The sequence below is a fragment of the Glycine soja genome, chromosome 4 (assembly GCF_004193775.1).
Source record: "Glycine soja cultivar W05 chromosome 4, ASM419377v2, whole genome shotgun sequence".
Classification (NCBI taxonomy): Eukaryota; Viridiplantae; Streptophyta; class Magnoliopsida; order Fabales; family Fabaceae; genus Glycine; species Glycine soja.
Window position 1 is genome coordinate 51057822 of NC_041005.1, and position 13655 is coordinate 51071476.

At 33.8% G+C, this 13655-nt stretch overlaps 3 protein-coding genes across 3 annotated transcripts; 2 read left to right on the top strand and 1 right to left on the bottom strand.

Moving 5' to 3' along the window:
* The first annotated feature begins 2311 nt into the window (after positions 1-2311).
* LOC114410921 lies at positions 2312-2827 on the top strand. Its single transcript, XM_028374818.1, has one exon. The coding sequence runs from the start codon at positions 2312-2314 to the stop codon at positions 2825-2827; it is 516 nt and encodes a 171-aa protein (XP_028230619.1).
* A 4662-nt stretch (positions 2828-7489) lies between these two features.
* Positions 7490-8014, top strand: LOC114410923 (metal transporter Nramp5-like). The gene is made up of 2 exons (XM_028374819.1): positions 7490-7516; positions 7682-8014. Exons 1-2 carry the CDS (start codon positions 7490-7492, stop codon positions 8012-8014), a joined length of 360 nt encoding a protein of 119 aa, XP_028230620.1.
* A 2068-nt stretch (positions 8015-10082) lies between these two features.
* On the bottom strand, positions 10083-13225 carry LOC114410397. Its single transcript, XM_028374334.1, has 7 exons — positions 13033-13225; positions 12735-12782; positions 12612-12658; positions 10831-10897; positions 10700-10743; positions 10425-10482; positions 10083-10338 (listed from the first exon to the last, which is right to left on the bottom strand). Exons 1-7 carry the CDS (start codon positions 13096-13098, stop codon positions 10288-10290), a joined length of 381 nt encoding a protein of 126 aa, XP_028230135.1. The 5' UTR covers positions 13099-13225; the 3' UTR covers positions 10083-10287.
* Between the last annotated feature and the right edge of the window lie 430 nt (positions 13226-13655).

The window sequence follows — 13655 nt, forward strand, 5'->3', positions numbered from 1 at the left end:
TTAATTTCATAAACTAATAGAGCCTGCATTTTGCAGTCCTAACTAGCACTGATCTGCATCTCCAGCTACACGGTTTAAGTATTGCTTGATGCTATTATTCACAACATCCAAAGCAGCTCAAGATTCTGCAAGTTCAAAATAATAATAGATTTAAAGCAAAATAGATCCATTACTTGGTATTGTACCCTTTCCACTTTCACACACAGTTCGTACTGAAAAAAGAGAGAATAAAAATTGTAACAGACAAGCATGAACAGCTTCCCGTGGTGAAACTAGATGAACCCCTGCTTTGCAAAGACAATATAGATTATATATTCATTCAATTGAGGTATTGTCAGCTATGTCACTGGATTTAAAATAATTGCCACATTCTAAAATAGTCAAGGCTTATCCCTGAAAGTATACCAAGCTTGATTCCTTGAGGAAACAAACCAGATACCCAAGGAACGAGCACTTTCATATCTTATATTCACTTACAGGGTCGAGACTACGTACCCAGAAAGAACCTTTGAAGCAGTAACACGCTCCAACTGGTTCATAATAGATTAATTGAATTTATAAAACCTTTCCGATACATGCCAATTTAGCAATAACTAGATTACTAGAACACTGACCCATGCAAAGCACGGTCATGAACAAGTAACTCAATTTATAATAAATAATTGCAATTTGATGCGAAATGAAAAATTTGGCAGAAAATGATGACATGTGTCCAAATTTCTGAACAGTTTTAATATAGATAGATGACAAATTCAAAGTTGTTAACCATGATAAAAATACAAACTTGAAATTTGGAAACAGAACAGCATTCAGTGAGTGCTCTGACAAACACAACTCAAGATAGTTAATATAAATATAAAATAAGACAAATTATAATGTGTGATACACACATCAGGGTCCTTCCCTGCCTCTGCACATAATGAAGGAAAACAAACATAATAATGAGTTTAAAATATTTGCCAATTCCACTTTCACAAGTCAAAGATCAAATGTTGCAGCCATGGCCAGAAAATATCAAGTATCAGAGAAACTAATAAACAAAGATCAGCAATATATGAATGAGGATAAAAAAGTCCTCTTAACAATTGCGTGTATCCTTCCACCCCTCACAATTCAAACACGGACGCAAAATGCTGTTAAGCACGTAGAGGAGACAAACCAAAGAGGAAGAATAATAATGAAAAACATTAAGGACATGGACATCAAAATAAGTTGACTGAATAAGAAACAATGAAACTTATGAAGCCACTAATTAATTGAAGGGTCAGCACGCTGAATATTATTATGCTATGCAAGCAGTAATTGCTCAAAACGACATACATTAGTACAGTATTATTTTACCACATGAAGAGAAGTATTTATTAATGTTATTATGAGTCTCATTAAGCCTCTACCTCTTCTAGTAGTAGACTAGTACTCATAACCTACAATTAAGGTCATTGTGGCACCAAATACAACTTCCTTTTCCATTTCAAATGCGAGTGCCGCCTACACCTAAATGATTACACGTGGCCCAGCTTGTGTCCCAATGAAAATGCACCCTTACATGCATGTCTTGCCTGCCAATTTGAATCTTATTTTATGTAATTTATTATTATAATTTACTCTAATATTTTTTATTTGTTTTTCACAACTATCCTTTTTTTGAAAGACAATCTTGACATAATCAAAAACATTAAATGTTAATATCTCTTTTCCATGGAAATTCGAACTTTGATTCATCGTATTAAGAGGAATTAGTGTATTTTGTTAGGCTCAACCCGATGGTTATGATATTAGCAATTGACTATCATTCACTGAGGCAGCTAGAACGAGAGGCATAACCTTGAACGTTCAATTGTTGCACTGAGTGGGACCCCAGAGCAAATAATAAAATACAAAAACAATAACAAAAAATTGGAGAAATTTACGTCCGTTGAAACAGGAGAGGTGACTAGTCATTTTCAAATCCTGAGAAGAAATGTATCAAAAAAAAAAAAAGTAGGGCCATAATCAGAATTCTCAAAAGAAGTTTCAATTTAAAAAAATTGACACCAAAAAGTCTAGTACACAAAGCTTAGTCACATGGAATGTGGTCACTTTTCTCCAATGGAGGCACTCAAGACAAGAGCAAAAGTCAGTTACTGATGTCAAAATGAAGACGCAAGTCCCACTGAGTCCCCACTAATCCATGGCTTTGATTTCGCTGGCACAGGACCTAATCACCGCTCATCACATCACCATATATAAATACACCATAGTTCTCACACAAAATAAACCATTGCATAGTTTTGAAAAAAGTTTAAAATAAGTAGTAATAAGATTTAAAAGAATGGGTGCAGTAAGTGATCATGATGGTGATTCATTTAAGAAGGCAGGTGCAGTTCCTTTTAAGTGGGAGGTAAAGCCGGGACTCCCCATAGTGCAACAAAAGCTCCACCACCAGAAGCTGGAATCGCCGTCGCTGAAGCTCAGGCCACCGCCGCCGGCAGGTGCCTACCTGCTTTCTCCGGAGGAACCCCGGACTCGGTCCTTCCGGTCCACTCCGAGGGTCCGCTCCGACCGCTGGCGGTTCGAGCGCCCTCTTCTAGCCCGAGCCGAGAGCGTGTCGTCGGGTTGCTTCTTTTCGCCGGTTTTGAGGCGATTGCAACGGAGGAAGAAGGTGAAGGTTCCGAAGAGAGTGGTTGAAGAGGACTATACGTCGGAGCTTGAGACGCTAGGTCGGTGGTCCTTGTCGTCGACGAAGTCGCTCTCGCCGTTTTCCGTGGCGTCGACGGCGTCGTCTTCCGTGGCGTCGTCGCCCCGGCCAGTTAGTGATGCCGAATGGGCCGGGTTTGGGCTTTTCTGAAAGAATAGTGCACTTACTGGGTCATACGTGGGGCCTGTGTGCGAAATCGGAATCTCAGAGAATTTTGTTCTTCACTTCTTTTTCCCCTTTTTAAAAATCAATCTCAATGAAAAGAGGTTATGCGAGCTCGAGAAAATATGAATTATAAATAAATATTGGAAAGATCGTTACCAATCATTTAGAAGGAAAAATACATCTTTCACCTTTCTGATAATTTGCTTTGACTTATCTTTTTATGCAGTCTCTATATTTTATGTAAACAGTGATATTTGAACATCTTATAAATGTTTTTAATTTTTTTTCCTTTTCTTTTTACATTATTAGCATGTTTGGTTTAACATCAAATCCAACAAAATTCACTTTGAAGTCTCACATTAATATAAAAGCTAATTTACGAAGTTTTAAATTTTCTCGTTATGAATACACGTTTTGTTGAGTCTGACGCTAAATTAAACATGTATCATATTATTGATTAAATTAATCATTTGTTTTTTTCTCCTCTTATTTCTCTCAAGATACACACATTCAAGAGAAGTTCAAAAATCATTTATCTTTTATAAATTTCATATCTCAAAAATTACAGTTTATATTGAAACTTTATCTATACAGACATAAAATGTCATTTTCTTATATATATGGAATTAATTATGTGAGAATATTTACTTATTGTGAGAAATAAAAATATTTCACTTTTTTATGCCAACAAATTTGAGATATTACAATATTAAATAACGATGCTATCTCCATTTAAAATTTGTGCACATGGGTTGATAAAATTATTGAATATCTTTAATTTTTAAAAAGTATTATTACTAAATTTTCCTCTTCAATAATGCTCTTTTACTTGTCTTAGTGAAGATTGATAGACATAAAAATAAAATAAAAAATAATTGACATTTTTACATTTTTTTATTGACAAATAAAACAAAACAACAAAATTTCTTCTATAAACATTTGATATTCCAAAAATGATCAGATTTTATATTTGATTTTGCATGTGGAAGTCCAACTTATTTTGATACTATTTTTAGTGGACGAGACTTTAATTTTTTTCTAATAGTGACATACGGCAATTATGTCTCAAATATCCTCGTAACGTGCCGGGGAACTTTGGTGTGCAAGCCGTTTAGGAGGAAAAACTGAAATATTCTAGAATTGGGCATCTCGAAGTGGATCTCTGTTCAGAACAGCTCAACTCAAACCAATGTTGGCCCAAGTCTCAACTGGGCCTTTATTCTTAGGCTGGTTAGAAAGTTGGTGACTTTGAATCTTACTGGTGCACCTAAGAAATGAGTTGTTTTTTTATCTCACACGTAGTGTATGCATATGATGGGACACTTCACACTACAGTGTGAAAATTTGGTCTATAAAATTGCACGTGAAGAATCTGCCTATATAGTTTACCGACTTTGGCGATTTTTTTCCTTCTAATCCTAAACTTAAAGCTTAATAATGAAACACAACCATGATTCATGAATATGAATATAGATGTGAGATATTTGAATTTTTCTCATTCGTATTTTCTAGAAAATCCACAAATTTCACTGCCTATATATAGCCTAGATCAGGAATCTGCCATGCATTGTCCATTGTTTCTTATTTTGGAATAACCAATTTACATATGATTAACTTTCATCTAAGCTCCATGTAAACCAATCAAAATCAAGTCCTATAACACTGAAGGCATACATTAATTTATGTTACTCTATGAGAGCGTTTGCCACATCAGACAGAATCGGTTGTCAAAGAAGATATAAGCGAAACATAAACAAAAAGATAAAACTGATTACTTGTTTAATCCTAATTAAGATTAGGCCTGGGATAAGATTAATGTTAAATTGAATGTTCTTCTCCCTTTTTTGTAGTGTTTATATACACAATGGCATGCCCTTGGTTGCTGTGTTTGTTGAAATGAATCTGTTGTGATTTGATGTAAATAAGGGTGTTCGTGTTACCTAGTTTTAGGCTTTTAACAATGTTTTTATTTTTCCCTATCTCTCTTCCTTTCAATTTTGAATCTCCTGAAATCGTGGAGATGTTGTAGAGCAATGATAGTGTCCTTGCATGTATATAAATACACCTATTATGTTATGTTAATACAATTTGTATCAATTTATTCCAAAATTTGTTTTTTAACAGATGGTTTAAACGGTGGGACAATGACTGTTCCCTTATCCGTTTATCTGTTTATTATTTAAGAAGTCAATTTGGCAGGATCAATTATCTAAACCATAACCAGTTTTGCCAGTAGCTGAATCTAACAAGTCTAATCAAACACGCGCCAGAAGATAGCACATGTTGTTGATGTCTGTGTATGATGGTGGCTACAGCAACATTAACCATTGTTTATGACTCCAGAAGAAGAAGATACCACAAGTGCATCTCAATGCTATAGCCACGTCATAACTTAATGCTTGGATTCCTTTCGCAATTATCATTTAAAAATGAAAATTGTAATGAGACGTGATTTTTTATATATCATATTTTTAAAAATATGAATGAATCATGCAACATATTATCGATGCATAAGAGTATCAGAAAATATCAAACGTTTCACACTATATATTCTATGTTGTGCTACCCGTGTCCCTCTGCAAAATGTTAAAGAATATGGCGCACGTACTGCAAGTTGCAACTTAGCGGCCATTGCTAATTGCTTACTAGAAACATGCATTTTGCAGGCCACTCAAACTTTATTTTAAACCAGCAATAAATTTATTGCCAAATTAAACAGTAGTAACAGTTTTCAACCTAACTAATTCCTCCCATTCCTATTGTCATCTTTTGCTTTCATATATGCTAATCAATTCATGATCTATTTAACAATATAATTAATTAATATATTATATAAAATCGACTTTGCAATGGGGGATGGGATATAATCAACTTATCGTTTTGTTTTGTTCATGAAAAGGCTAGGACTCTCAAGCAGATGGTCTTCAAGACAGAATTATTTTTCCACATAACATATTGAAATTGTCTATGACCCTACCAATTAACTATCTGATGCACAAAAACATGAACTTTGTGAATTGGAGTTCCTTTAAATTAGAAAAAGACAAATTGGTTTTTGCTAATTAATAAACAAAATTTCCAATTCAAGACAACTACTGAGAACACTTGCCTATCAATAAACTTTCTATAGCGCTCAACCGATCATGACCACTAATTCGTCCTAAAGGGTTACAGCAAGTTTTATACTAATCACTGTAACTTTATCTTCCACATTCTTCTTTCTATCGATGGTCATTTTAATTGATGCTCAATTTTCGTCTGCTGTAATTTATCTTTTTTAAGCAAGGCCTCTTGTCAAAATTAAATACATACATATACATATAAATATACGTATGTATCAAGAGGAGTGGAAGTATTTAATTAATAAAAAAAATATCTACATGTGAAAACTAATATACATTTACAAATTATTAAAAAATAACTGATATAAGTCTATTTTTTAGTTACGTGTCAAAACATTATTAAATAATAGTATGTTATATTTATATTACTTCATGTTTAAACTTTAAACTCATAATAATACACTCGTATAAAATATCTACATATCATATCGTTGTAACTTAACACCCACCTTCTCCCACAATGAAATTATAATATTAATAAGTTTAATTTGATGTAATGTAACTTGTAAGTCTAAAGTTTTTATATTACCATTGAATCTGGCATTAATATATTTAATGAATTTACTATGATTAACAACTACACGAGATATTAAACTTATTAAATAATACAAAATACATTATTGACAGCACAACATCGTTTTGTATACACTAAGAATATATCAAATATTAAATTTAAAATTAATTACAAATAGAACTTAATAATGGCGTAACTGCAAAATCATGGAGACAAGTTTGTCAAGCCTTTTATATATAAGACGTCTTTTAAAAAATAAAGAATAATGGTGCAAGCGAGTGGCCATGAAAACGGCTGGAAATCATCGTTAGAGAACATTACCTTGTCAAAGAAACCATTTACTACCCACATGACCTTGTGTGTACAAGAATAACAAGATGATCGTTTTAATAAATATGTTATTATACCAATCATTGGGTGTATGTATATTCCTTCGAATATTGGTATTTATCTTGACTACAAATATTGTCTTTAAAAAAATTAAATATTCTCTTGTAATGCAAGGAAAGTTAGTTCATATATATAGAGTTTAGTTTGGGATAACAAGAAGGTTAATTGGCTTGGTGATGTGTAAAAGGAATGGAGAGATCATATTCTCTTGTACACAATATTTTTTATAATTTGATGAATGATTTACTGAATTCAAGTTGTGGGTTTGGTGCTATAGGGTTTCTAGGACTTGAGGATGAAAAGATGGATTAGAAACTGTGACTAGGTGCATTGCCAAAGCACCTAGTCTTATTGTCTCAATCATTGGTGGTTCTGCAGGAGCTGGTCAGCTTATCATCATCGCATCTGTTTGTATATTGTAGAACTTTTCTTTCTTTTCTTTGTTTTCTTAAGTCCTACTAATAAATGTTCTAAGAGCATTGGTTAAAGAATTAGTGAATAGAATTGTTTAATTGAAAATCAAAATAAATTGCATTCTAAATTGTTTTGCAGATGATACTTTCTTTTGAGCTTCCATTTGCTTTAATTCCACTCCTTAACTTCAGCAGCAGCAGTACCAAGATGGAACCTCACAAGAATTCCATGATTGTGAGTTGTCTTTTTCCCTCGCCTATAGAAGCATACTGTTTTAGTTGTGGTTAAAAGAAGGATTGATTTTTATCCCAGTATATAATAGTGGCCACTAGCCATTAGCAAGAATAGAGATATTCTTAACTAAAGATTGAAAAACAATGTGACATAATTTTGGTGCAGGTCATTGTCATCCCATGGATACTAAGCTTGAGGATGATTGGTATCAATGTGTACTACCTCTGTACTGCCTTCGTGGGTTGGTTAATTCATAACAATCTACCAAAGGTGGCAAATGTGTTCATTGGGATCATAGTGTTTCCTCTAATGGCAGTTTATGCTGTCGCAATAATTTACCTAGCCTTCAGAAAAGACACTGTTCAGACGCATATTGAGACAAAGAACGAACCAGCAATGCAAACCCACATGGAAAGGGGGTTTACGGCTAATGGTCAATTAGAGTTGAGTCAAGTTACCTACAGAGAAGATTTGGCTGATATCCCTCCTCCTCAATAGGAGGATATGGTCTACAATATGCATCCTTATGAGCATGAATCGTCACATTCCTTTCAAGTCATTCTAATAGAGTTAGGAGATTTTGCTTTATTTAAAATTTGACATTTTGAATAAGTTCTAGATGGTGTTTTTGTTATTGTTACAAATTTTATCTTTTATGTTATGCTTCTATTAGTTAATTAGTTAATGTAATTCCGAATAATTTTGGTGACAAATGAGATTGTTTAGGAATTTCACATTAAGTTTAAGCTCGTAAATAAGCATTAAAATATTAAAACTTGCGGAGAATTCTCCTCGAGTTGTCACCCATGTGCTTGCTGTGCGTACTAGGTACAAAACTATTATGTATATGTTATGGCGAATTTTATAAGAAAACCAGTTCAGTGTAACCCCACGATCGATTCAACTGCTCTTGAAAATTTTCCATAATCAAACCCCAATAGTAAGTAGCTTTATCATTTTCTACATAATAACGGAAGTCATGAGTGAAGGTAAGATCGTACGGTTTGTACTCATTACATCCATTTTCCGAGTAAGTGAATTGTGTTCCACTCTTTCTGTTCTTTCTCCCCCGCCTCGAGTTTCATGTTTTTAGGCAAACTTTGGGCATCCATGACAAACTGCAGGCTATAGACATGACGAGACCAATTATCATAGACTAGATTGTACAACAGCAAAGGTATTGGAGAAGTGTGAGGCAAGTAATTGTGACCTGGTTATCTAACTAAAAAGGGCTTTCTGAAGACAATAAATCTTCGTGGTTTCTAAGTCCACAGGAAAGAAACTAGAATTGTGGAACATCAAATCCCACTTGTTTCAGTCAACTGCAACCAATTACAGGCTCTATAATAACTTATATGGCGCATTCAGCTAATTTCCTCTTCGTTTCTGAGGTCTATGGCCATATAAAATTGCAACCATTGAAGTCAAAACTTACATCTACCCCCATAATTAGCCCAATCTAGAGTTATTCCTTGATACAAATATCAATAACCGACGAATGACAGTGGATTGCTCGCATAACTAGGGGCATTGAACATCACATTTGTATAGTAGAGGCTGATTGTGATTGTTGTATCATAATCTGGCTCATGCCTTCAACCCAAACATGGGTCCATAGGCACAGAGGCGAGCGACACTACACGAGATTATAGAAAAGTTTAAAACCATCAGCGGAGGCTTTAAATTTACTCTTGATTTCTACATTTGTTCTAGTGGGATAAGGCGTTGTTGTTGTTGTTCTACATTTGTAAATTTGTCCTTTTCCATTCCTACATTACCAAAAAATTCTTCCTACTTATTTTATCCCCTACTCTTCTCTTTAACAAGGTAGTCTGTTTACATGCAATCCAATAATTCTTTCAAAAATTTTCAATCAAATTCTAATATTGTACACGCACTTGTTTAAACAATTAATTGCTGAATCTCTGGTGCCTTTGTGTTATAAAAACACGATCTTAAACCAAAACAGAAAATTAACACAAAGGCACCAGAAATAAAAACTGTACTTGCTAAATTAATTAAAAAATTCTTGCCATAATTTTTAAAAAATTAGAAATATAAAATAATATCAAACTTACTGAGGAATAATATTTGAATTTCTCTCGCAAACTTCCTATGTTTTCTTCCTTTTGATTCAACAAAATACACAAATTAAATCAACATTTTTATATTCCTCCCATTAAATTCAACTAAACAATGACATGTAACTTTTTTTAATAATTTCACGACATACTTCATTTGAGGCTATTCAATGTTTTTAATTTGAGAACATTATGACAACAATATGAAAATTTTGATCTTAAAATATTCTTATTTTTTCTCTCCACTTTCCTACTCTGCTCTTTGTTTAAACATTCTCTAATCTCTATCCTCTCCACAAATTTAGTATTCGAAACATTCATATTACAAAATTATTATAAATTGAAAATTTGACATTAAAATCCAATCACTGCTTTGAGTGGTCGAATGTAATTACAGTAAATTAACGACTCATTAGAAACAATATTAACCCAAGTTTGTATACCATAATATGAATAATTGAATACTTCAACCCGTCACACCTATCAGCTGAAAATGATTATCTTGCAGTAATAAATGTCAATCGCTTACTACAATCTGAAGTGCAAACGTCAGTAATACACTGTTGCATTTACTTTGGAAAATAATAAGGTAGAAAAATAGTCAGCATACACTAATTAAAAATCACTGCAACTCCACAAGGTTGAGCTATACGGCAGTTCTGCAAACTTTGATATTTCATCAGCAATTTCTCACCACATGCTATTGTCCATCACAGCAGAAACAATGCCTTTCAATGTTTCCTGCATATAATATTGAAATGTGTACGGTTATTTATTTATTGTTTCTTTTCCTTTCCCGTGAGGAAGAGCATAATAGTAAAACATACCACAGAATGGTCTTTAAGACCAAGTGAGAGCACCAATGGCCTGGAGGAGCCAGATAAACTGCAAATCAAGAATTGGAGAGTCAACATGATTTCCAAAAACGAATTATTAAATTATATTTACACATGTACAAGAGTCATATATTAACAACTGTTTTAAAATATCTCTTTTAAGGGATATTTGAAACCCATACTAATTTTGAGAAAAAGTTGAACACTCCAGAAGTGTGTAATACAAACTCAAAATGTAGATTTTCTCTTAAGAAAAGAATCCGTACCTCATGTGCTCAATCAGCTGGCGTGCACATGCTACTAACATTGGCTGCATCAATGCATTCAGTGAACAAGAAGCACAATTTCATATAAAAGATCAAGGAGAACAAATATTTTCAGACGTAGTCAAGCATACCTCATCCCGTTTGCCAAATATAACAGAAACGTTGAATGTTGGATTAATTGACACCCCTTCTTCCTTTCTGGCATTGAAAAGGCATATATGCAACTGTGTGAGCAACCCTTTCTTTTCGAAGCATATTGCTATTTTGAAAGTGCATGATAATCCAGAATTTTAAGCTGATGAAAAAATCAAGGATTCTCTAAGTCCCAGTTTTCATAAGAACTTTTCCATGTTTAGTTTGTTAGTTGTAGGGGTGTTCAATGAGTTGGATCAACTCACGAACACAAATGGTGGATGGGTTTGATTGGATTCAGAAGAATGAAAAGACATGGAAGGTGTATCCGAAGATGAAAAGGGCAGACAAGGAAAATCAGTTAGAACAATTCCAGAATCAGTTAGGCAGCTAAATTTAACATGAGCATGGTCTTGAATAATAGGAGAGGGGTAAACGAGGGGTTCATTTAGATTGTAAAGTTTGGGGAACCGAGCAAGTGACTTAGTTGTAAAAGGGAAAATCCTTTGTTGAAGGGGAATCAAAAGGGAGTTGAGAAGATAATTCTCTCCTTTGATCATTGTTTGTGATTCAATAAACCATTACAAAATAGCTCCTTCTCTTTCTCTCTTCCCCATCTCTTAATTCTCTTCCTAAGATCTAAGAACTTTACCTTGGGTCTGTAACAAGAATCTGACCTGCCAGATTTCTTACCACTGACAACATGGACTTGAGGACAGAGGCTTTGGAAAATTAGGTGGACCAACCAGTGAACATGGATTCCAATTACATCTCTAGATTCTAGTGTGGCAAAGACTTGGAAGAATGTGAATGGTATAGAAAGAATATTGGACAAGGAAAAGGTTATGAGCAACTCACTCCCAAGACACCAAATTAGTGGCCGAATAAGGAGAAAGCTTAGAGCAAAATCAAATTGCCCAATTTCAATGGCAGCAACCTGATGATTTGGATTGCTACTGCAGAGAAATTTTTTGAGGTGTAACAGATGAAGCCAAAAGTGTAGGTGTACATTGCATTTATAAGCAAGGAAGGATCAGTGGTGCTTTGATTTGGAAGAGGATATTTAGGCAGCATGTTTGAAAGGCCAACACCTTAGCAGCAATGGAGATCAGCTAATGAGTATATAAAAGATTTCAAAATCTTGGTGGTGCAGGTACTGGATATTCCAGAGGAACAACTAAGATATTTCTTGGGTGGATGAAGGACTAAAGGGCAATGCCGAGCATGAAGATTGTGGGACTGATTGAATTTATGTGTTAGATGCTCGACGTATCTCTCTTTTCTGTAAGGAGAATTTCACAATGAGAACTATGAAGCTTCATCATGTGGGTAAGTCCCATGTACTTATCATGATTGATTGCGGGAAAAGTCATAATTTCATTGCTTGGGAGTTAGTAAAGCAAATCGGATGAAATGTATCCCAAACCACTCCATTTGGAGTTAGATTAGGGGATAGACATCAAATATTTCCCTAAAGCCAAAATTTGAAGTGGAAGGTATCTTTAAATGATCTTAGAGAAGATTTTGACTTATTCAAGTTAGGAGGAGTGGATCCAATTTAAGGGGTGGCATGGATGGAAGCCACAGGTAACATAAAAGTTAACTAGATTCCTGAGTAACTGACTAACAAAGGCAATAATAATATATCATAAAGCTATGCATAAGATCTGGAATTCTCTTCAGTAGTACTATTTGTTCTCTCAGAATTTGTTGCTCAAAATTTCAGTTGTCAAGAAATATAAATGAAATCAATAATATTGCACAGAAGCCAGATGCAGACCTGGCATACATTATTGTCCCCATGGTTCCTATTTGAGTGGCAATAACCTGATAAGTAGTCAGAAAATTAAGTAATGTCACCATAAAAACATAAATCACAGAGCTCCATCAGCAGTGCACTCACCATAAAATGATCTTCGTATCTCGAAATGATAATCTCTGTTTCATTTCCCTGTCAAATAATCAATTTCTCAACATTTCAATATTAGGCTCATTGGTTCATTTCAATAATAAAAATGGATTGAAGTGTAGTGTACTACATTTCATCTCTTAGGAGAGGGGAGGAGAAAATTAAAAACATAGAGCATCTCTCAAACGAGGAAAAAGTAATTAACAGATGATTTTTTTTCAACTTCGATTATCTGATAACTTTGAGACACTAAGGGCAGCATAAAGGAAGAAAAAGGACATGGACACCTTACCTTGATTTGGCGAGAGAAATTGAGTTGCGACACAGGGAATTGTGAAGTGCTGCTCTCTGTATTCATTGATTTGAAAAAAGCGCTTCTTTGGCGGGAATCGGTTTCTTGCTGTGGAGAAGGGTTTCGAAGGAGAAGGCGCGTGTTCAGAGGGAGAGAAGAACACCAAGAAATGGGGTCTTTGGGTTGCTTAAAAGAAATGGGCCTATTTTAAAAATTATTTTTAAAGAAAAAATTTAGTGTCTACTCGGAAGGAATGAAAGTAAAAGGAAAAAAAAAACATGCATAACAATATCTTGTTCTTTGTCTGATTGAAGAAAAAATAGAAGAAAAAATAGAAGAAAAAAATTTCCTTTCCAATTTTCTCCAATTTAAATTTCAAAATTTTATTTCCTCTTTGCCAAACATAGGGTTAAATTTAATCAAATATATTTTAGTTTTGAAAATAAAAAAAAAGTAGTCAAACCAAATAATCTGTTATAGTGATAGATAAATTTGAGATTTTATTTTGTATGTATAGATAAAATTGTGATTAATAAACTTTAAAATATAAGTATATACCTAAATTAAGTTTTTTTTACAGAAATAACTACATATAACTAAATTAATTATAAATAATAAAATTT

Coding starts and splice junctions, on each gene's coding strand:
- LOC114410921 (XM_028374818.1), top strand. CDS start 2,312: ATGGGTGCAGTAAGTGATCATGATGGTGATTCATTTAAGAAGGCAGGT.
- LOC114410923 (XM_028374819.1), top strand. CDS start 7,490: ATGGAACCTCACAAGAATTCCATGATT. Junction 7,517..7,681: donor CTCACAAGAATTCCATGATT/GTGAGTTGTCTT, acceptor ATTTTGGTGCAG/GTCATTGTCATCCCATGGAT.
- LOC114410397 (XM_028374334.1), bottom strand. CDS start 13,098: ATGAATACAGAGAGCAGCACTTCACAATTCCCTGTGTCGCAACTCAAT. Junction 10,898..12,611: donor GGGACAATAATGTATGCCAG/GTCTGCATCTGG, acceptor TTTCAATGCCAG/AAAGGAAGAAGGGGTGTCAA. Junction 10,483..10,699: donor CAGCTGATTGAGCACATGAG/GTACGGATTCTT, acceptor CTTGATTTGCAG/TTTATCTGGCTCCTCCAGGC.